The sequence below is a fragment of the Stegastes partitus genome, unplaced genomic scaffold (genome assembly GCF_000690725.1).
Source record: "Stegastes partitus isolate 25-593 unplaced genomic scaffold, Stegastes_partitus-1.0.2 Scaffold22, whole genome shotgun sequence".
In the NCBI taxonomy this organism is placed as follows: domain Eukaryota; kingdom Metazoa; phylum Chordata; class Actinopteri; family Pomacentridae; genus Stegastes; species Stegastes partitus.
In genome coordinates, this window is record NW_007577753.1 from 601,165 (window position 1) to 623,824 (window position 22,660).

The 22,660-nt window shown below is 39.7% G+C and overlaps 1 protein-coding gene across 1 annotated transcript; it reads right to left on the reverse strand.

Annotated features, from left to right (window-relative positions):
* Positions 1-252: 252 nt before the first annotated feature.
* LOC103367091 (sodium bicarbonate transporter-like protein 11) lies at positions 253-22,451 on the reverse strand. The gene is made up of 20 exons (XM_008295011.1): positions 22,233-22,451; positions 17,464-17,514; positions 16,556-16,639; positions 16,370-16,413; positions 15,883-16,102; positions 15,685-15,766; positions 15,283-15,406; positions 13,941-14,147; positions 11,857-11,941; positions 11,650-11,775; positions 9,829-9,942; positions 8,284-8,416; positions 7,896-7,969; positions 7,079-7,358; positions 5,436-5,542; positions 5,003-5,168; positions 4,614-4,787; positions 2,959-3,154; positions 2,104-2,273; positions 253-1,018 (listed from the first exon to the last, which is right to left on the reverse strand). The coding sequence occupies exons 1-20, from the start codon at positions 22,267-22,269 to the stop codon at positions 952-954; spliced, it is 2,541 nt and encodes an 846-aa protein (XP_008293233.1). The 5' UTR covers positions 22,270-22,451; the 3' UTR covers positions 253-951.
* Positions 22,452-22,660: the final 209 nt, after the last annotated feature.

A 22,660-nucleotide genomic window follows, 5' to 3' on the forward strand; every position in this document is an offset into this window, starting at 1 on the left:
TTTTTTCTGTATTATACTGGTGGGTTCACATTTGTTATCAGGAAAGTCTGATCTCCAACCATCCAGAAGGCAAACCTCTACTGCCATCTGTTGGAGGAATTTAACATTCAGAACTGTCAGTGCTCATCTCAATAAAGGGAGGCGTGGTGCTGATGTGAACCAGTACATGAGAGAGTGGCCCAGAGTCTTTTTACCTTAATGCCTGTGTGTGCACCTTGATATCAGAGCAGTGGGATATACTGAGACATTCAGTTCCTTCAAAGGGCTTTATTTGTTTCACAATAGCTTGATTTAACCACGACATTACACACCAGTTACCTCTTATAACAACATAAAGCAGCGTACAGGTTATGTGTCTCCTCATGATGAAAATAGCGGGTTTTCACATCTAAACAGCTGGAACATGTGTTGAGTGTAAGCTCATCAAAATGTCACTCATGTGAGGTGACGCTTCCCTCGGCACTGAGAAATACATTTTCACACTGGATTTTCTCCTGTGGTAAAATTGCTCACACTGAAGTTGCCACGTCCCTAATTACCTCATCAACATCAAACTTTAAACTCTAGCAGTTTTCTTTTAAACAACACAACGTCTAAATAAAATGAAATGATAGACAGTTTTTAAAACATTACAAAAGACATCCCTGTTATCAGCTGGTGCATCCGTCCCGCTCAAAACAGACTTGTCTGTAAGCGAAGACCTTAATTACAACAGCGTTACGTACAATAAAGTTGTAGGAATGTTACATGTTAAAGTCGACTACGTTAACGGTGAATTTGTAATGAAAAATCAGAAAGCAAATGAGGGCTCTAAATGTTAATCCAGTCACCAGCAAGTGCTCGAATTGAAATCTTGCAGTCCAGATGCATTTCCTTCAGCTATTTACACAATCACTAAGTTCTGAGTCCACCGGGAGAAAGTGAATCGTTTCATGAAGTTGCTCCGTTGCTCTACATGTGCTGGGCGTCCATGGTGTCCAGATATTTTGCGTCAATCATTCTGGGAAGCAAGCTGGTCCTGAGGTGGAACACATGATACAGTCACATGTTATTTACACGGAAACAGCATCTTTAAGAGACATTTTTTCGGCAACAGCTCTGAACCTAGTCTCTATATTAAAGATGATGTCGCCACTGTGATTTCTGGACTACAGTTTTGAAGCTTTGAGTTTGGAATTTGGCTCTCACCATCTTTTTCTTTTGACACCAAATGTAAGGAGTGATGGGGGGGCAGGATCTGACTGAGAACTGTTTGTCAATATGATAGTGACTTCTAAGTTACGAGGAAATCCAACCCTAAAGCATGGCCTGCTCTATTGTATATTTTACCGTAAAAGGAAACATAATTTACAAAATAAACATAATGTCGCATTGAAGGAAAAGTGAAATTAGCCACAGAAACCCTAAACTCATTATGGAAATGTTTACTGAGGTAATAAAACTACTGAGATAACAGGTCATTTTCTGAAAGACTTCTTTACAGTCAGACTTCTTTTGCAGCCAGAAGAGTCGCCCCCTGCTGGCTGTTGTAAAGAATGCAGGATTAAGGTGTTTCACTTGCAATAACACAGTCAAATGATTCATAATGTAAGTGTAATGCAATACCATCGTGAAAAGAATTCTACACCATGTAATCCTATAAATCGTTAAAATAATTCTCCAGCAGTTCATATCCACAGGTTCGAGAAATCGCAAGAGACTGATTCCTATTTTTAAAATTCAGTGTGATAGAATCGCACATATCCTCAGGGTAAAGCATGCAAAACCAGCAGGTCTACATTTTCAGTTTAATCCAAAGTGACAGCGTCTCTCTGTAGACCCTTCCTGATTGATAAACGGCGATGACTTTCAAGCTCCACGCAGCCTTCCCATTAAAACTTTCTCCAACACTTTAGACTTTAACAAAGCTGCCTCCACAACCATAGATCACAACTCACAGTAGCAGCAGCTGTAAGTAGTAAACTGACTTCATGTGCAAAATCGGTGTGGTGCCCCTTTGAAAACCACACAGGTTGAATCTTACAATGAATTATGTTTTCAGACAATGAAATATGTGGGTTTCTGTGGTCCCACTCTGCCCCCTGTTGGCCTGGGTCATCTCACCTGACAGGAACCAGCAGGATCATCAGAAGGGGGAAGACCATCTTCATGTAGGGCAGCGGATACATGCCGAAGGCACACAGGATGATCAGCTGGATCATCTGCAGCGCCGTGAAGTAGTGGACCTTCCTCTGAGGCACCCGGCGGATGTAATGGGTGGGAGGATAGGAGGTCTAGACAGAGAAGTATGTTTCTGTTATAAAGCCGCTTTCAGTGAGGTTGTTTGGTCGTGAGGTTAAGCGAGGTTACTCATATTCATATTGTAATTTGATAAAATAAAAACAGATTGACTATAATACGCCGTGCTTTCCTGAAGGCAAGATTTGTATGTAAAAAAACACATCTGTTGTTGCAGCATAATTTACCATTTGCAAAGAAAGTGTATGCCAATTTCCCCCGTAAGCTTGTTGAATTTCCTATTTGCTGAAATTAAATTCAGATTTTTTACGGTAGGGCTATTTGTCATGGTGGTATTGCTAAAACATAATTCTTGTTTTCACCAAATTCTTTTTATTATGAAAAGGAAAGAAATAGTTTTTGTTATGATGAGGTAAGTTTATCGTGTGATCGTTTCTTGTCACAGCAACACAACATGTCATATTATTACTAGTTTGTGTTGCTCATTTTCTTGTACAAATTAGACTTTTTTGGGGGTTTTAGCAAAACACTATTAATGGTGGCAGCAAAGTTGTAATTGATTTTTTTTTAAAAAACTTTTTTAAACTTCAGTCTTCATTTGAGGCTGCTGCTATGTTAAGGAAAGAAGCAAAGAGACAGAGAGATAGAAACAGGCTTACTGACAATTAGCAAACAGGCCGTTTAATCAAACCGCAGCCTCCTTATGTCCCTCCAGCTCACCTGTTCCTTTAGCAGCAGGGCCATGCGGTCCACCATCTGATTCCCATCAAGTGAAGTGGCAGCGATGTAGAGAAAGAGGCCGTAGAGGACGGGCTTGGGGATCCACTGCAGAGGAATTGGCAGCATGAACGCAGACAGACCGATCAAGATGTTGGCCACCAATGAGGTCAGACGTGTCTCTTTCACACTGACGATACTATTAGGACAAACGAGAGAGAGTTCTTTAAGAAACCCAGTGAGCATGTCCTATCTGTTCAGAGAAGACTAGAGAACATCTCTTTATCCTAATTAACAGGAATGAGTTGCTTCTTATCGGCCCGTGAATGGCTAAACTAAGGAAATGCTGGGCAATTCAACCTAAGAGTCCACTTTATGGCCCGTAAACACATAGAAGTATCCTGCGTTTTGTAAGAAATGAACAAAAAAGACAAATAAGATACATGTGGTTTAGCTTCTATAGAGTATCATGCAGAGATGTTATGCAGGATTTATTGGCATTTATTGGATGTATTAGTTTTTTAGTTTTTTCTAAATGGCAATAATACAATTAAATTACATGTTAGATTCAATCTACACACAGCACACCTATACATATGACTAAGAAACAACTTGTGTAAAGGCTGGTTTAATGGTCAGATCTATGTTTTTATATTTATTTAGTTAGTAATAAAAATGTAATTTAAAAAAAATGTAACTTAATTATCTATTATTAGAGCTACTTCATTCACTTTTTAGACTCCTGGTTTTCCACGTTTGTAATTTTAACAGCAAACAAACTTAGAAGCATCAAAGTACTGCAACGCAAATTTAGCATTATGATAAAAACTATAAGGACTATACATTGAACATCGATAATTTCTTGACAATGAATAAATCACATCTACAGAAAATGGTAAGTGTCCCTTGAGTTGAGGTTGGGTCACCTGCTGTTTCTGAAGTCAAGCGTGAACTCCCAAACTCAACTATGTTCTATTTATTTTCAATAGAACACATTTAAATATAGGGTGAACCAATAGCCCAGTGCTTAGAGTGTGTACTACATTTGTGAAAATATCCTGAGCAGTTGGTGCCTTTTCACCTTCTGCTTAAAGGCTTGAAACAGTGGTGTTGGTGCAAATACTGATCAGAACAGTCATTAGTTACAGATAAATAGTTCATAGCTTTTCACTGCAAGAGGGTAACAGGTTTGATCTTATTTGTTGGCAGAGGCCTTTCTGTGTGGAGTGTGCATGTTTCTCCTGTACCTGTGTGAGTTTTCTCAGAGTGGTGAGTTAATTATTGTTTCTAAATTGTCCATATCTGTCTCCTTGTGTTAGCTCTGTGATGGACTGAGTGTACTCAGTCTCTCCCCCAGTGTCAGCTAGGACAGGCTCCAGCCTCCCGTAAGCAGGTACAGCTCACTGATGGGCATTTTCATATTTTTACAATTAATTTAGCAGCAAAATTGATTCCACGCTTCACATTTTTTAATAAAGTCTCTTCACTAAATGGCTCTTTGGCTATTTGGTCACTGACACCACTGTTCAAGCTCCCAGACATCCAGAGGGTTAAAAGGATTTAGACAAGCTGCTGTTTTCAGTCAGTCACATGCTGGATATCTTTCAAAGCACTGACTGGGTTTTTTTTTTTTTTGTTCTTGTTTTAACTTCACTCACGTTGTATAGAGGTGTCCGTTCTCTACGTGCTGTTCTACTTTGGCGAGCTGACGCGCGTGCAGAGAGGAATGTGGGAAGGCGGCGTGCATCCATGGCAACCCCAGACAGGACATGAGGATGTTGATGAAGCCAGTCAGCATTAAGTCCCAGTGGAACGTTGTGCCTTTTAGCAACCTGGTATAGACACACACACACAGCCTTCAGTGGTTTGTCAATGAAGTGGCCGCACGACTTCTGTTTCTATTTGTGACCTAATGCTGCAACAGCTGAACATGAAGACACAGTATAACCTCTTTGTGCAGTTTGACATACTGTGACAGAAACATGTTACCACATAAGCTTTGTTACTTGTCATGCCCTGATATTCAAACATAAAATGACGATCTTACTTGTGTTCCGGCACATGTGTGAGTGAGATGACGATGTTCTGGTCGATAAAGATGAGCAAGGCAAGGAGAAAACCGAGCCCGACCGCGCTCAGTGCATTCATTCCTGTCAGCTTATCAAATGGGGGGTACCTGAAGATCGGACCATCATGGACACTGAATACAGGAACTAATAGGAGCAGAAGATTTATAGGAAACACATTACATTACAATGAAAACGAAACACAAATGTCTGAATAGTAACCTTTCCTTGTAAGCTTTGTTTTACGAGCAACATTTAGATTTCACACTAGGTTGAAGGTTCACTGCAAGCAAATATATTCCCTTTTCCCCTCCAATGACGGATTTCTGAATAGGTATTATATGACAAGGTTGTGACTTAAAGCCTCAAGGGTACTCTTCTATCAGTTCTTTCATTTCAGACATCTGTACTCACGCTCTATGTCAAGGAAAAGGTAGGAGCCAATGAAGGAGAATACCACCACAGAGATAGGCAAAGCGCAGTCAGACACTACCTCTCTGATTTTGCCATTCAGATACGGGCTGCGGAGAGAAAAGAAGCAAAACATATTCCAACATTTTGCAACTCTGATGTAATAAATTCTACATGTACTTTTACAGCAGTATTTACTGTAGTTACTGTTTTAAATAATTCATGCCAAGTCCTAAAAGTTTGCCACTGAAGGGAAAGAACAATGACATCCCAGGAGTCAGATATGGAAATCCATGATGGCAGAGTCACATTTATCTACCTCACGTATTACAGTATAGCTGAAGGCTGAGATTCATCGTACGTGATTTGTAAGCCTCTGCCCGACTCCTGGGATGTGACTTTTTTCCCCCTCCCACATCATTCAGTTTCCTATACAAGTTATGTCAGCCTATATGCAGCTGCCACAAGCAGAGGTTGAAAGCAACTATTTACATTTATTGAAATACTATACTTCAGATCTTCAAATCAAATGCGACTTAGAATTTGTGCTACATGACATGTAAACTCAGTCGTGGAAGAGGTATATCAGTCCTATAAGGAAGTAAAAAAAAATAGCATTACTACAGTGAGAGATACACTCCTGCATTCAAAATCCTTCATTGAAAGCCTCAGAATGAGGAAGTGTTATCAGCAAAATTTACTTAAAGTACAAATGCAGTAGTAGTCGTTAGATAAATGGGCCTCCGTCAGACTTATCTTGTTTAAACACTAGATTAGATACTATTAGTGATACATGAATGTATAGGCAGCATTGTAGTGTAGCTGAATGAGGGTCAGCCACTTCTGGATATTTTATAAACTGTTGGATGGCTTAATTTAGTGAACAAATAAAACATTCTATTTCATGAGCTCATTCTTGGTTTTTAAATCTTAATATGCATATGAATTACAACTGTCATGAATGTAGCTGAGTAAAGCACAAATTGTCCCTTTGGAATATACTATAACTGAATAATGTAATTCAGGATGGAACACAAGTATATGACATGAGTAAATATACTTGGCACCACTGCTTATATTACAATCTAAAAGAAAATGTTGTTCTTTTTAAGTCCCTGTTTTCACATTTACAGCTACAATTATTATTATAAAATTTGCTTTACAGATAATTCAGATAATTTTAAGGCAGGAAAGGATCATTTGCATGGAAAAAAAACTCCTAATATGTAACACCAATACACAGATATACATTTACAGGAGTTTAACTGGTGTCTGAACAAGGACTTTAACATCCACTTTTTTCCCCTTTTCTTTCCCTAAAAGCAGCTCTGGTCGTATCACTAAGGCTTTGTATCTGCTTGTTTCATGTTTTTATTAAAGTCATCTGTTTTACACCGGCTAAAATACATGACACTTTTATGGCCAATATTCTAAATGTTTTGTGCAACATTTTATTCACATTTACTGTGATGTATTTCCTGTGTTTGGAAACTTATGATAAAGGGAAGGATCCACTACAGAGATTGCTTTAAGGGGAAACAGAACTATGCCTCCTCTTGCTATATATATATTTTTTTATAATTCCGTAAATTCGATTAAATGGTTGAGATCTCCTAAACATGAACCAATAAGTGAGCATATTATACCTCCTCTTGATGAGGTAGAGGGTGTAGCCCAGCCACAAAGTCCCCAACATGAGCAGCAGACAGAGGATGGGCATTTCTCTTGTGCAAATCACCAAAGACTCAGGCAGGAAGACTGACGCGTGCCCTTCAGCTTGTCCCGACAGCGACACAGTCTCATTACGATGCTTGAGCATGTTTTCCGTCTTGTTATTTGCCATCTCTAGAATCTCATTAATCTGCTGAAGCACTACCGTGCTGTTTGTGGTCACCAGTGTGGGCCCCCGGTAGTAGTGCTGAAAAACTAGAAAGGGTAGAAGGAAGAAGGAAGAAGAAGGGCATGACACTGAGGATAAACTTGAAGACTAAACATGACTGTTTTGTCTTTTCAATACTGACACATTTAACAAAAATGTCTTGTTAAGTCTTGGAGAAAAATACCCCAAGGTCCATTTTGTATCTCACCAGCATTTATTATTATTATGCACCAACTTCTATATATAATTCTCTTTTACTGTGTCATTCATCCATATATTTCCAATCATTCAAGTGCATTCAAACATTGTTCAGTTTAGTGTAATTCGGCAAGAAGCTGTACGGTTATCCATGTATTTCCTGACTTGTGATGGACCCTGATGAAAAGGACGAAACATCATTGTAGAAGACGACATTATGTGAATTCCACGTTGGTTTCACGCAACCTGCAGGCAGGCTTGTTTGATTTTATGCTTGCTTTTCCTCTAAAGCCTCCATAATGGTTCTGTATATTTGCTGGGCTACATTACTTATTACAGAAGCATTCACTACATGCATAATGTAGTCTGACCTTGGCTGGACTCACTTTTGACGGTGCCTTTCACTGCGTCCCCGACAAATGCTATGGAGATGAACAATGCAATGACTTCTTCTGTTGAACTGGGAGATAAGGGAAATAAAAGCAGCATGGCGTGATCATTCATGTTTTATCAAAGCTGTGGGTTTTTTGCACACACAGACATAACAGTCCATTCAAGGCAAAATGATGGCCAAGATAGGTACATTAAACAATATTAATGATTAGGGCTGAAAACAGGAAGTCATAACAGATGTGGCTTCTCTTATCAGTGATTTCACCTCAGTGCATGACCACACAGTTCACGGTTTCGTTACATATATTACGAGCGTGGATGTTCTGTCTGCAGTATGTAACAGGTAACAAATGATGTGCGAGAGTCTTATTGTGTATTCACCGTTTGAAGAGTTTCATCAGCAGGCTGACATTGAATAAGCCTCCGAGGATGAGAAACAAACTGTTCCATAAACCAATGCAGGCGTAGAAAGCATCAAAGTCGAGGTCGTAGTCATCGCAGATACCCCTGATAACTATAAATTATACATACACATTATACAAGACACACTCAGATACAACCTCATACATATTTGTCTGTTTTCAAAGCAGCTTTACTGTTTGACTTCTTGGAAAACACAACGTTTAATGAGTTTTTCTGATAAATATTGCCGTGTTTGAATTCTGATTTTGTTTTGCTGTAAATCGTCTCTATCCATTTGACGTTTAGCAGGTTGTGTACATCGTGGTTTATCTGAGGTTTCTTTCTGTAAACAGCTGCCTGTCGTGGCTGATGATGTCGATGAAAAGAGCAGCAAGACTGAACCATACAGCAACTATGATGGAAAACCGAAACCCTGTTTAGAAGCTCCACAAATCTATAGAGTTTAGTCACTAAGAATCTGTGGTTTGGTCTTTTCAAGTGGCAGCTTTGATGTTACATTCAAACCAAAGGTAAAAAATGACTGAGTCACCCGTCAGGCTGTCTTCATGTGGTTTCTAGATGTCGCTTGCTGATGAGCATCAGACTTGAGTTAGGGGTTAAATGGTCTGGATTGATAGATCAAAGTGAAAACACTGATCTATGTCATAGTTTTAAATATTCAGCTTTATCTGGAAATTCCCAAAGCACACCTGTGTCACTGTGTCTGCGCACGTTCTACCGAAACATCTGAACAGTGCCGGCTGGAGCCAGCAGATACTAGAAACCAACCCCCCAAAAAAGACCATGACCGTGACAAGAACTTCCCTCCCTGGAATCAACAGTATGGAAATGCTTTGGATAATGGAGGAAAGATGGGTCAACAATGCCGTTAGGGAGTAAAATTCTGTGGAACCATGACAAATCTGGGCCCTTAAAATAAATATTGCATTGCCCCTCTTGCTAGCCTTAAGGTGTTAAATATTACCTGCTCAATAGCTTTGACCAGCTTTTTTCTGCAAATCACAAGTGCGATTTCATATTTCATTTGCAAAGATGTGAAGCCTCACAGTGTTGTGGAGAACAACCTTTTTTGCGAGCCACAAATCTCAAGATAAATTATGTGACCCCATTAAGACAAAACTTCAGCGAAATTTGCAGTTTTAAAGTTCAATATCTTTAAATTGCTGATGACACAGAGAGAGCGTTGTAAGGTGATGAAGCATGGTTTATGTTGACGACTGAGAGGTCATCGAGGGTTCGGTAAGTTATCTGATGAAAGCATGTGCACTTAATATGGCGCTTCATAGTTGATAACAGAAAGATAGAAAATTGTCAAATCTGTTTTAGTTGTAGGAAACAACTGATTTAAATGGCCACGTGATACACTTTGTGATGCAACCAAATACTATATTGTTGTAGAATAACGCTCCATTTACTGTGTGTTATTTAGTCATTATCTGTGTGCTTTTGCCAACTGATATACTTTACTGTAATGTACATATATATACAATACACAATACAAACCACTTATGAAGATTGCCAGTGGTGCAGTGGTCAGTGGGATGACAAGTGGTGAACCAGCAAACAATGAGTAGATCACTCCTCCAATGCTTTGGCCAACAATGGTCTTCTGAACATCTGTGAACAAAGACAAAATTGTTGATAAAAGTTTGTCTGCATGGCACAGCGTTTTATCTCTAGCATACTTTGCATATATATATTTTTTATGTTTCTATTTATACAATGCCAATAATAAGTAGTATGAGTATTCACCCCACTTGGAAGTTTTCACCTTTTATTGCTTTTCAAGGTTGGATCACGGTCATTATAATTTGGCTCTTTGATAAGAATTTACAAGAAAAGACTCATTCATGTCAAATTGAAAACGCAGTAGTTTCTGCACAGTATTGTCAATCAATTAATAATCTGAATGTAAAATAAGTGATTGTATAAGTATCCACTACCTTCAAGTTAGTATTTAGTAATTAAAGCATTTATAGCATTGAGGCTGTGGGAGAGGTCTTAGTCAACCTTGCGCATCTAGACGCTGCAATTTTGCTCCATTCTGCTTTCTAAAACTGGTCAAGCTGTCAGGTTGCACAGGGATCGTAAGGTACAACAATTTTCAAGTCCAGCCACAAATTCTCAATTGGACTGAGGTCTGGGCTCTGACTCGGCTGCTCCATAACATTCACCTTGTTGTCTCTAAATCATTTCTGTGTAGCTTTGGCTTTATACTTCCGATTATTGTCTTGCTAGAATATAAATTTCCTTCCAAGTCACAGTTGTCTTACAGACCGTATCAGTTGCCCTCCTGGATTTCTTTATACTTTGCTGCATTCATTTTACAGTCGACCTTTACAAGCTTTCCAGGGTGTGCTGCAGAGGCATCCCCACAGTGGAGATGATGTGTTTGTGATGATGTGCAGCTTTGGTGTCTGCCAAACAAAGCGTCTAGTCCGATTCTCTAAAAGCTCCGTTTTGGTCTCATCAGACTGAATAATCTCCTAATAGGTAACTTCAGAGTCTCACACATACCTACTAGGAAACTTTTGCTTAAATTTATTATGAGCTTTTTTTCAACAGTGGCTTTCTCTTTGCTTTCTTTCTCTCCCAAAAAGCTTTGACTTATGAAGAACAGGGAACAGTTGTTGTGTGCACAGTCTCTCCCATCTCCACTGCAGAAGCTTGTAACTCCTTCAGAAGATTCATAGGTGTCTTGGTGGCCTCCCTCACGAGTCTCTTTCTTGAATGGTTACTGAGTTTTTGAGGATGGTGTGCCCTAGGCAGATTTATGCATGTGTCATACTCTCCAATTTCTTAATGATGGATTTAATTGTACTCCAAGGGATATTCAGTGACTTTCTTACATCCAGCCTCTGAATAGGGCTTTTCAATAACCTTTTCACTGAGTTATTGGGAGTGGTCTTTTGTCATTGTGGTGTAGTTATAGCCAGGATTCACTGATTCACCTGTGACTGGACATCCAGATACAGGTGTCTTTATACCACAGTTACTTGAGAAGCGCTCACTGTGCTCAGATGATCTCCGTTGTACTACTTGTGAGACTTGTAGTACCAAGTGGCAGTGAATACTTACGTTATCTCTTATTTTACGTTTTATATTTTTCGTGAACTAACATTACCGTGTGTTGAGTTTTCACGTTGACATGAAAGAGTCTTTTTTTTTAATAAATTCTTTTCAAAATCAAATCAAATTCACTGTGATGCAATGTTGAAAAGTAATAAAAGGGGAAAACTTCCATGAGGAAGTGAATGCTTTTTATAGGCATTGTTGCTGTATAATAATGTGGAATAGGATAGTCAAGAGCAAGACAAGGAATACCTATTTCTCCTCTCGTGCTTTCATCATTCAGTGAGCCAAAGGCAATAGCAGGCAGTAGAATGGCAATGTAGAGGAAAATAGCAGTGGTGGTGTATTTCAGTAGACAGCGGTCCTTCCCAGTTATACCTTCAAGAGATATTCGAAGGGTTATTAAGGATATAATGACTTATAGTGGTAACAAATCTGCAAAATGGATATTAGTAGTACCATCTGTAAAATCGGAGGGGTAAAGAGGCAGTCTGCGACGGAGGTCATCATAAACACCTTTACCGGCTTTGAAGAAATCTTTGCACTGTGAAGAAAAAAGCAGAACACGGTCAGGGCCATAGAGACATCAGGGAGTGGTATGTAGCTACATATATGAATTGAAACCTAACCAAAAATTTGCAGTGTATCAGCGGAACCTTCAAATCTAAACTGCTCATATATTAAAAACTCCACGATACATTCTGGCCAACGTCACTAAAAACTGTGGTAATACAAATGTCAAACATCATATTATTAAAGTATACTAAGTTGGCACTAATTTAGACAAATGACACTGTGTTTGAAAAGTAAAACTATGATCCTTGAAGATCATTCCGAGTCATATATCCATCAGTTTGATTATACAACAATCGGCAACTTACAGGCAAAATGAATAACATTGATCATCTCACCACAATGAACTGATCTGCAGGGAAACCTTGTTCCCTGGCATTCATGTGGCTGATATTCTAACAGGCAGCAGTCATCTAAGCATTGTTGCAGACCAAGAATATCACCTAAATGACAACAGCCTTCTCAGACGGCAGCAGGACAATGCAATCTGCCACACTGCAAAAATTGCTCAGTAACAACTTGAAGAACACAACAAAGAGACCAAAACGTTGATCAGGCCTCCAAAGTCCCCAGATAACAATCTAATAGAGCATCAGTGAGACGCACCAGAACAAGCCTGATCCATGGAGACCCTACATCACAGATCCTTGGGTCCTGTGGGGCCCAAAGGATCTGCTGGTGCCAGACACCACAGGACACCACCAGAGGTCTGTGGCCTGACAAGACAAAACTGTTCTAGCAACTTAGGGATCATCTACACATTATTAGGTAAGTGCTTTTAATATTGTGGCTGATTGGTGTACATCCATCACTGTATAAAAACCAAAACCCTGCACATTGGTCTATACAAATACGAGAAAGGATTTTACAACTCTGTAAAGTAATCACAGCAACAAACCTCAGGTTGGCAATCAAGACAGTAGAAGAAAGTAGTATTGGGAGAGCTTTGACTTTACTGGTGAATCCTGCATCATTTACTGTAACAAAGAATCAACTTGTAGTGATGCTGCTGTCAAACTGAATTGACTGTGGAGCCTTTTTGCCCTGGCAGCGTTAATGGGGATCTGAGTGAGGACAACCTAACATTGAAAGTTTGCTAGCTGGAGAGTGGGTGAGAGTATTGATTTTTAAAAGATTTTTAATGTTGACACGTTGTCAGGAGGAGCATAGCTAACATCCAGTATGAAATCAAAGATACTGGCATACCTGAATGGGCATCATTGTTTTATTTGTTTTGGTTTATTTTAGAATTGCAGAATTAGTTAAAGGACTGACTTGGCTGCAACAGGCGCGACACTTAAATACTGTTTTGAATCCAGTCAGGACATCAGGTGTAACCACAACCTGTTATTAACTGAAGTCTTTTACAATCTAAATACATGCTTTCTCTCCCAGTAGTGTTTGGGTGTTCCCTCCTCTCCAAACCCCTGCTGAACACACACATTTCCTCTTAATTTAAAAAGTGGACATAATGAAGTACTTTATCATTACATGGAGCTGCACACATTCTGCTGCCAGCTCCATGGAAGACTTGGCAGCTTTTTCAGTCTGTTGCCCAGCTGCTTCTCATTCCTCAGGCCTGGCTAATAGAGTGTGGAAACAGGATTCTCAGATAATCTGGCTCAACTACTTTACTTTACTGCACCACATCTTTATATGCCCGATAGAGGGGGGGAACCTGAGGGTGGTCTCCACATCTGGAGAGACCAAACAGTCGGTAGAGAATGTAAATGTTTTGTTTTTTTACAAGTGAGTATGCTTTGTTATGTAGATTTATGTTCCTGTATATTGGCTTTTCTAGGTTAATGTTTTTTGGCATCCATTGCTCACTCTTATCCCTACACAACATACTGCACATAACCCAAGTTAGTCATCTAGCCACTTATTATTTCAGCAAATTCTACACCGATTACAGCACAGAACCCACATGACACTGTCGGTTTTACATATTCTTTGTTGTTATTTCACACCTTGAGTGATTTGCCTTTGCGTGGATCCGAGTCCTCCACTTCCTCCACCGGCTTCTCGCTGACTATAGAGAGCTGTTGTCGCTGGTAGACCAGCTCCTGTTTAAACTCCTCCTGGGTCTTGGTCTCCAGAAGCTTCTGTCTGAAGGAAATGTCGGAGAACATCGTAGCAAACGTTCTACCCAGTTCAATGGCCGTCTTGGTGCTTTTCTGAAAAGCATGATGGAAAAGGAAAAGAGGGTTTTTCACATGTCAATTTAGATTATTTCTCCAATGGTTATTTTTCAACCAGCTACCAGCTTACTAAAGATCCCACTTTATGAATAAATTCAATGATCTGTTAGTCGCACAAAAAGACTGGTCATTGGATTCTTTAGAGATTCTCTTCAGTGAAATCAGGATTTTTACCTTGTTATTGTGTTTGTGTTTTGTTTTGGATATGTTAGAAGACAAATCATTCGTAAAATAAGCAGTCAAGGCCATGGCTGAGCATTTCCACCTTGAAGCTGTAGTGTACTTATGACAGTCTTGAAAACACATATTCAGACTTCCAGGGTTTCATATGCAACAGACATAAGGAACCAATCCTGTAAACTTGCAGGGTGGGGTTTTCTGTATCATTACTCCTTATCAGAATCAGTTTCCGGTTCAAATATGCATGCCTGAATTACTCCAATATTACAAATTCCTATTGTACAGCATGGAGTACACAGTTTGAACAGAGATGTAGGTGAGCTGGTGCACTCGAGCTGCAGTGAGTGGTGTGCGTATGTGGAGCCACTTTAAGGCAGGATGGAAAAGAAAAAACTTTAAACACGTATGTAACTTGGATACACAGAGATGGGTTTTTAGGGGTTGAATCAATGACCAGAGAGGGACTTTATATTACATCTTGAATAACTTTAAAACAGTTTTAGTTTATCGGTCATGCTGATGAGCAGTTTCTTAATATTTGGCAGCATTTTTGTTTAGTATGACAAACTGTATGAGAAAAAGGCGGGACAGAGGATCATTTTAGTACAACTGATTACATGGATTATTGATGCTAATTATTCTCTTAGTTTTTTTGGACTATAGGATGTCAGAAAATGTGAAAAAAATGTTTTCGGGTACCCTCGAATTTATGGGTTTGTCTGAGAAATATTTTAAGATCCAAAACACTGTCATAGAAAACCAGTAAATGCTTACATTAAAGAGGCTACAGGGAACATATGGAAAAAATGTGGAGTTATTATTCAGTTATTATGTCAGCCAAACTAATAACTGTTTTAGTAATGTAAGTTGACAGATTTCTGTCTTTACAAAAAAAATGTTTTCAACTGAGGAGCTCAGAATTTGGTTGTACCGTTCTGGGCGGGGCGAGGATGAGGATGACGTAGCGAGCCTCGCAGCAGTTGACTCCCCAGTTTTGTGGCCTCTCCAGACGGGTGATGCAGATGTGGCGTCTCTGCAGGCTCTTCACATTGGAGCTGCGTTGATAGAAATTTGTTGTTTTGAATCCGTGATGTATAAATGATTAATTGTGAAGCACTCTGTATTGGCAGGTGTAAAATTGAGTGCCACTTTTAAAAGCACAAAATTGCTTTGTCTGCAAAAACATTGCTGTGTTGTCTCTGTTCAGTCAAGTGAACTCAGCAACTGTGAACAGGCCTTTGAAGGAGATTTCCACAGATTGGTTGGTTAGTGAGAGGTGTTAACTCCAAACCCGAACAAGTCGAAGCTGTGTTGTTATTGCAGATGAACTCACAGAATACAAAGCCAGGATTGCTGGTAACGGATGCCAGTAGACGTAGCAGTCACACCCTGAATGGTTTCTGACAGAAGGTGAACTGTGGAAGCATGAAGTGATACACTGAACAGTCAAAACGAAACAGCATAGGGCACATTTTTAAACAAACTTTTCATCAAGTGTGTCAGACTGCTTTTTTAACCACTTTTTACTCACCGTTAATGTCTTTCCCTCCTGCGTCTGTGAACAAGGAGTCCATGATCTCGTCCGCAGCGCAGCTCTCGTGGCCGTCCTCCACCACATGAGTCAACATTCGCCTCAGGACCTCGTCCAGAGTAGCAGCTTTCTCATCCAAGAGGATGCTCGCCTGAGCCAAGAAGCCGTCCAGGTCTCTGTGGGCACGCACCTCCTCCTGGAAGTTCATGGGCTTCACGTACTGGTGAGAGCAAGAACAAAAGGAAGTTGATTGATTGATGAAATATTCAAGGTTCACCATCTGATTTTGTTTGCTGTACATCACATAGCAGCACTTTTAATGCTTTCAGATTTATCACAGATCTCAGCTAGGGTTAAGAAATCTGAGCAATCCTACCTGGGCTAAGCATTCAGTGATAAAAATGTAAAAGTACATCTAATATGCTGCTTTTTTTAGGGTAATGATTATGCCAAATATAGAAAGGGTCATTGAAGAAGTAGGTCTTACTTTTCTTGTTGTGTTCAAAAGGCCAAATCCAGGTCCTTCAAGATCTACAACACAAGAAACACACGACAATTTGTGTTTAATGTTACTTCCCTGATGTAGGCATCTGTTCTGTCTTGTTTATGCTCTGAACGAATCCCACCCCAGACCAAACATGTCCAGGTATAACATACAACGTTGAACACACACCTGAAACGCTGTTCGGGATCTCCATGTCATAGGTGTTCTCCTTGTTAGCGGCAGGTGAATCCTCCAGCTCCCCATTCTGCAGCTCTGTGGACGTTCACATAGACGAGTGCAGTCGAGTGTCAACCAAGTGTCTGTTCCATACATCACATACAGCTTTGTAATTTCAACTATGTCAAAATAAATTCACTTTACAGTCGAGTGAGTCGCATTAAACAAGAAGTAATAATAAAGGTCATTACGCAGCCTCAGTCGCTGCTTTATTATGATAAGTCACACTGAGATAAAACTGCTCTTTGTATCAAGGTTAAGATGCAGTGCGAGCCACATTAACAGTGTCTGCCGTTAGGGACAATTTATTTTGCCCTCCCACCACTCTGCCATCTGTTGACAAGCACACAGCGAGAGGTAGAGAAAGAGAGAGAGCCAATAAAAAATCCCCCTTAAACCAGACATGCAGCAATATAACAACAGCAGCCCCTCGTAAATTCCTTCATTGTATAGAAGATAAATATGGCTTCTCGATTGCGGGTTTTATGGGGGAAGAAAGAAACTGCCTCAGAATTAGATAATTAACCTTAACCCTTCATGAGCAGAGCTTTGAGCTATGATTAGTCCCTATTCCCATCATTGACTCAGAGATCATCTGCCTCGTTATTTACCCATTAATTAACCTCTCAACACACAGCGAAGGGACTGACTGTGCTCACCAGCATGTGAAATGGGTCATCAGTGAGTAGCGAGAAGCATTGGCATTAGCATAAATAACTGAGGCAATATATTTAGATCCTGAAGGAAAGAACCTGAATGTTTGGTAGATTGTAGATCATATCACGTTCATAAAAGAGCAAGGGCTCTGCTGAGGAGAAGCAATCTCAGGAAGTGTTGTGTGTGTTGCTGCAGTTACGCACCCATCTCTTGGAAAACATATCCATTCTTAGACCTCCCAGTGCCGGGAGCCTCTGTGGGAGAGGAAACACAAAGATGGTGTTTACAAAACTTCATGCTCAATTTCAAGCTCAAAGTCTTTCATAATGAAGATTTTCATTATTGTTTGTGCTGCCTGGCGTCGAGCAGCACTTCAGCTACATTAAGTAAATGTTTCAGTCATATGAACAACAAACAAACAGCCAGACTTTCAGCGATAAAGAACATTATTGTAAATATATCCATTTTATATTATATCATAAAACGGATATGGGAGACATATCAGGACAGCTTCTTAGATATGACATTGAGCAGATTTGTGGAGATTTTAGCCAATACAATAAATCTAGGATTCACTTTGTTTTTCTCAGTATAAATACTTGACTCGTCACCTGCTACACTCTACTGTGTTCATCACTGAGAGCTGCTAACTCCGTCTGCCTGCTGCCAGTCAGTTCATGCAACGTGTGTTTTCAGAGCTTTTTGCAGCTTTCCACAATGCTGATCACAATGTTAGTGACAAATCCATCCGCTGTTATCATAAAAGCCTGTAAAATATCCTTCACAGTCTGATCTCGGGATTTTTAGACTGCTTATCTATATTTAAGTTTCAATGATTTAATCAAACTTAAGGGAATCCAAGTAGAAGTATCAAGAATTCCTTTCACACATGAACTTTCCTAAAGTCTTCATCACAACTCCATGTGTGACAGCACCTATAAAATAAATGTTAATATATGAATGAATACTCTTTTAAATGTGTTTCCACAGAGATGCTCGACAGTTAAACTAACAAGCACATGCTGATAAAGTTGTGTGAATCTGGACTCCATGTGGTCTGACACTTTAACCCCAGGGCTTCTGCATAGTGCAACAGCAGCTCTCACTTCATAAGTGAGGGGAAAAAAAGTCAGTTTGCACCGGTGTGCTTCTGGACTGCAGAAAAATGTTGACCAAGTCAGCTACTTCCACTGTACATAGTGACAGATTTATAGACAGTAGGTTTTTATTTTTAAATTAAAAAGCCAGCTACTTATCCATAACATCTGAGTCTGCTGGATCATTATTTTCAGCGTGACACAACGTCAATCAGACCTTAAAGGCCTTTAAAAAGGCGTGATGCTGTAATAAAGATTTAAGAGTGGATGCAAGTTATGTAAATATTGAAGAAGATAATAAAAATGACATGTGCTGAGGAGCTGAAAACAGATCCTTTCCCTCTCCGTTACACCAAAAAGCCGATGCCAGCTGTGTCTGATGTTTGTATAGGCGATCATGTATCTGCGAGACGCCGCTGCAGCTGTACAGACGAGCTTTTCATTGCCTGAGGCAAAGTTTGGCACAGGGGGCTTCCAAGCAAGGCTATATCTCAAAGCAGATTAGACAGAACATTCCCAGGCCTCCTCCACTTCACAGGAGTCTGCACAGACAACAGGGTGCCTCGAAGCTCATGCAATGAGCTGTTTGTACTTCAGCTGGGTGTGAGCAGGATGATTGAGATCTTTTAAGTCTTGCCTCCTGAAGATAAAGGTCAGGTTTATCGTAAATACTCTTCACAATATATTATCTGCAGTGTGATCAACAGTGGAGCCTGAACTGAACAGCAATGCCACACACTATCTCATCACTTCAAGTATTACATTTGTATTTGGACATAAATGACATTTGTGCTTTATAAGGAAAAAATGACGGGACAGTCAGTGTTGGAAATATCAGCTGTCTGTCTTCTCTACCTGCCACTGTTCAGTCAGCACAGAGTCCTACAGCAAAAGTCTACCTGACAGAATATTCTTGCTGTTGGCAGACGGGCTGATCACTCCAAGCTTATGGTGCAGTCTGGTGGCATTTACATTGACAGAAGTGTAAGTTGAGCCTTGAGTTTTTCCACAAGGGGCACTGCAAGCATGACACAGAAACCCCTTCTCAAAATAGTTTGTTTTCTGACCCACTGACACTGTTTCAGGCAGGTTTGGTCATCACCAACCTCTCCTCGGTAGCACTACCATGAGGCTGACATTTTTGATTATCGGTTAGCTAGCTGGATAACTTCTGGATCAGGTACCATGAAGTTTCATTCTGACCTATATGTCCCCTTTATAATGGAACATTTTCTGTCAGATTTTGATAGGAGAGTCGTGGCCAAATGCCTTCCAAAGTGCGAAGCAATAACAGTGCAAAAGATATTTACACTTGACTGCTCAGGTTTCAACTGATGTCTAAATCTTTTTACACAATAAACTAAATTCCCATTTTTAAAAATGTGTGAGCAAATTTGCAGTTCATCAGTACAAAACTGGTGTTTGGCTCAAAATATTTGTTTGTATGTTTCTGGATCTTAACTTGGTGTCGTTTTTAGGGGGAAACACTCACGTACACTGATCAATATTTCACTAAAATGTGTTGTAAAATCCAGAAGTAGTTCAAATATTGTTCATGCATGTTTTATTTCACTCCCAAAATCTTATTCATATTTGTAAATCTTATAAATCGCATGTCAATATTTTGTTGCACTATTTTCAGACAGTTGTAATTTGTGTTTATTACTAATACAAAAGTGAATATGAACACAGTAAACTACATTGTGAACATAGTGACCTTCATAAATATCAGCCTGTCAGCATCATCATGGGATATTAGCATGCTGATGTCTGTACTTAGTTCAAACCCCGGCTGTAAACAGCCTCACAGAGATCCAATGTGTCTTGTTTGCATGTCCTTGTACCAACCACTTGTTCTTAACACTTTTCTATCAGTAATTTTGTATCTAAATTTGTTTTGTATCCTTCAGTTCTTTAAATCTGAGATACCAAAGCACCGCTCTGTTAATACCATGACTTGATGTCTGTAATTGGTCTGTCTCACTGGACAAAAAAGGGAAACTTAAAGTCATGTTTTATTAAACCCTGCCACCCTGCTATCTGTTGGCAGACAATGTCCTTGTGCAATAGGAAACCGAAGAATCCTTGTTTGGTCTCTCGCAACAAGTGCACAAAGCTGCAGAGCTGAGAACTCTGTTCAGAACAGTGCAAGGTCAAACTATCAAGGCAGGTTGGACATGATGTTGATAAACGTGAAGGGTTTTTGCAGCTTGTTTTTCAGATATGAAGGCCAACTCTTCAGTTTTGCGTTTGCCAAATGATAGACTATAATGTGCTATGTTTACTCTTATACCTTCTGGTAAAGCTAAATCAACCTTATCAAGATGTAATTTGAGCACGATAGCTGCTGGCAGCTGTACCATAAACAATGTGTACACTGTAGGTCACAATGTACACATTCATATGCTTTGTCATAAGGCAAATAACAGGAAGGAGGAACTGCAGCTCATTCCACTTCAACACCTTAAAGGCTAACAACAAGGACAACCTAATATTTGTTTATCCAGCACACTGAATATGACCACTGGACCAACAGTAATCACAGTCACACAAGTTATACTTTACGAGCCAAAGTACACATCAGAGTTTGTTTTGTTTTTTTCCTCACTTTGCTTTATGTGACATATTGCACTAATCCTCAGGAAACAGAAGTGTTTCAAAGAGCCACTTCTTGTTAATTACATTCAGGTTGTGGCAAAGTAAATAAAGCCTGTAAGCCTGGAGATAATAATCCAAATTAGAGTAACAAAGAATGGGGATATTGTAGGTTTGGCACAGTTTCTAAATACAACTCTAATGAATAATATCAACAGAATTGTCAGAGAAATGACACTATCATCAAAGTCAACCGGAGAATGCCTTAAATGAGAGCGGAGAGTCTTAAAATTTGCCAGATTAGAATATTAGACATTTTTCTGCCAGATAATCTTCTTAATCCTTGACCTGAGAAAATTCAAGTAGGACTCTTTAACCCATTAATGGCACTGAACAGAGGATGCATTTTAACTTAGTTGTGATTATTTTAATTATCAATTAGTTACATGTTGTCTTCAAGATCAATTGTATAATAAATAGTCGGCCTATAACTTGTCATAAAATAATGACATGGGACACAGGATTGTCAGTACACCACATTAATTATTGACTATAATTACCTTTTTAACACTGGCTCTCTCGCGTGTCAGATATCTCGTGTTAAAAGAAGTACAGCTAACATTAATAGCTGAATTACTGCACTATGGACACGACACTGTAGCAGCATGACACTGGAGACTTTCCCACTTTGTACAAAGTAAAGATCAATAAGTATTTTTCAATCAACTGACTGAACTTTCCTGGACTATGCCTTTACGGTGTGGTGCTATACGAGGGTTAAATCAGATGCTGGAAATGTTTTGCAGGTCTTTTGTTAAAACCCTTCATGAAACACAAAGTGTCCTATTTATTGCCATATTGTAAATATTGACCCATATGCTTTGCTTTTGCCTCTGCAGCTCTCCTGACAGAGAAAGCATCTTCCTCATATTAGTTTCATTTTTTTGGTAAATCTACACAATGAACACATAAAAATGTAAACAGCAACCAACTATGAAACAAATAGGAGAAAATCCTAGTGTTGTGTTTCACTTCTAAACATGACCATATGCTGTGAACAAACTTTAGGTTTTTTAGCAGTTTCCTGAATCCTACCAGCGCATACGCACACATACACAAAGACACACACACACCCCCACCCCCAAACACACACACACACGTGCACACCCACACACACACACATCTACTTTCAAAGAGGGTTTCTCCACGTGTTTGACACAGTTGGCTCAGGTTGCACCATGAAAGACCTTCTCACCCCACTCCACCCCTGTAAAACTTACCAGATGGCACAAAATGGAGGACCTTTTTGCCTTCCATGTTCTTCAGGGTTTTTTTGTGGGTTTTTTTAAGGTAAGATGCTTTCCAAGGGTCAACCCATCATCTTTTTCTTTGCCCTGCTCTCCTGCTCTCACTACTGATTCTCTCTCAATATGTTAAACACACACACACCCACACACACTCATACTGAGGTAAAATCACCTCCCTGCACCTCCTCCAGAAGCACATGGGTTTGGGGGAGGAAGTGGGAGGGCAGGAAGAGAGAGCATGAGGGTGAGAGGGCTGTTCTGTTTCTGCTGGGTCCTTGTGCCTATGAACTGGAGTATAGTGTGTGTAACTTTAAATAAATATAGGAAGGAACATGTTTGGTTTGGGCGTAAACAGTTTTGGTCCTTTATCTCCTAATTTTTAGCTTGAAAATGAGTCAAAT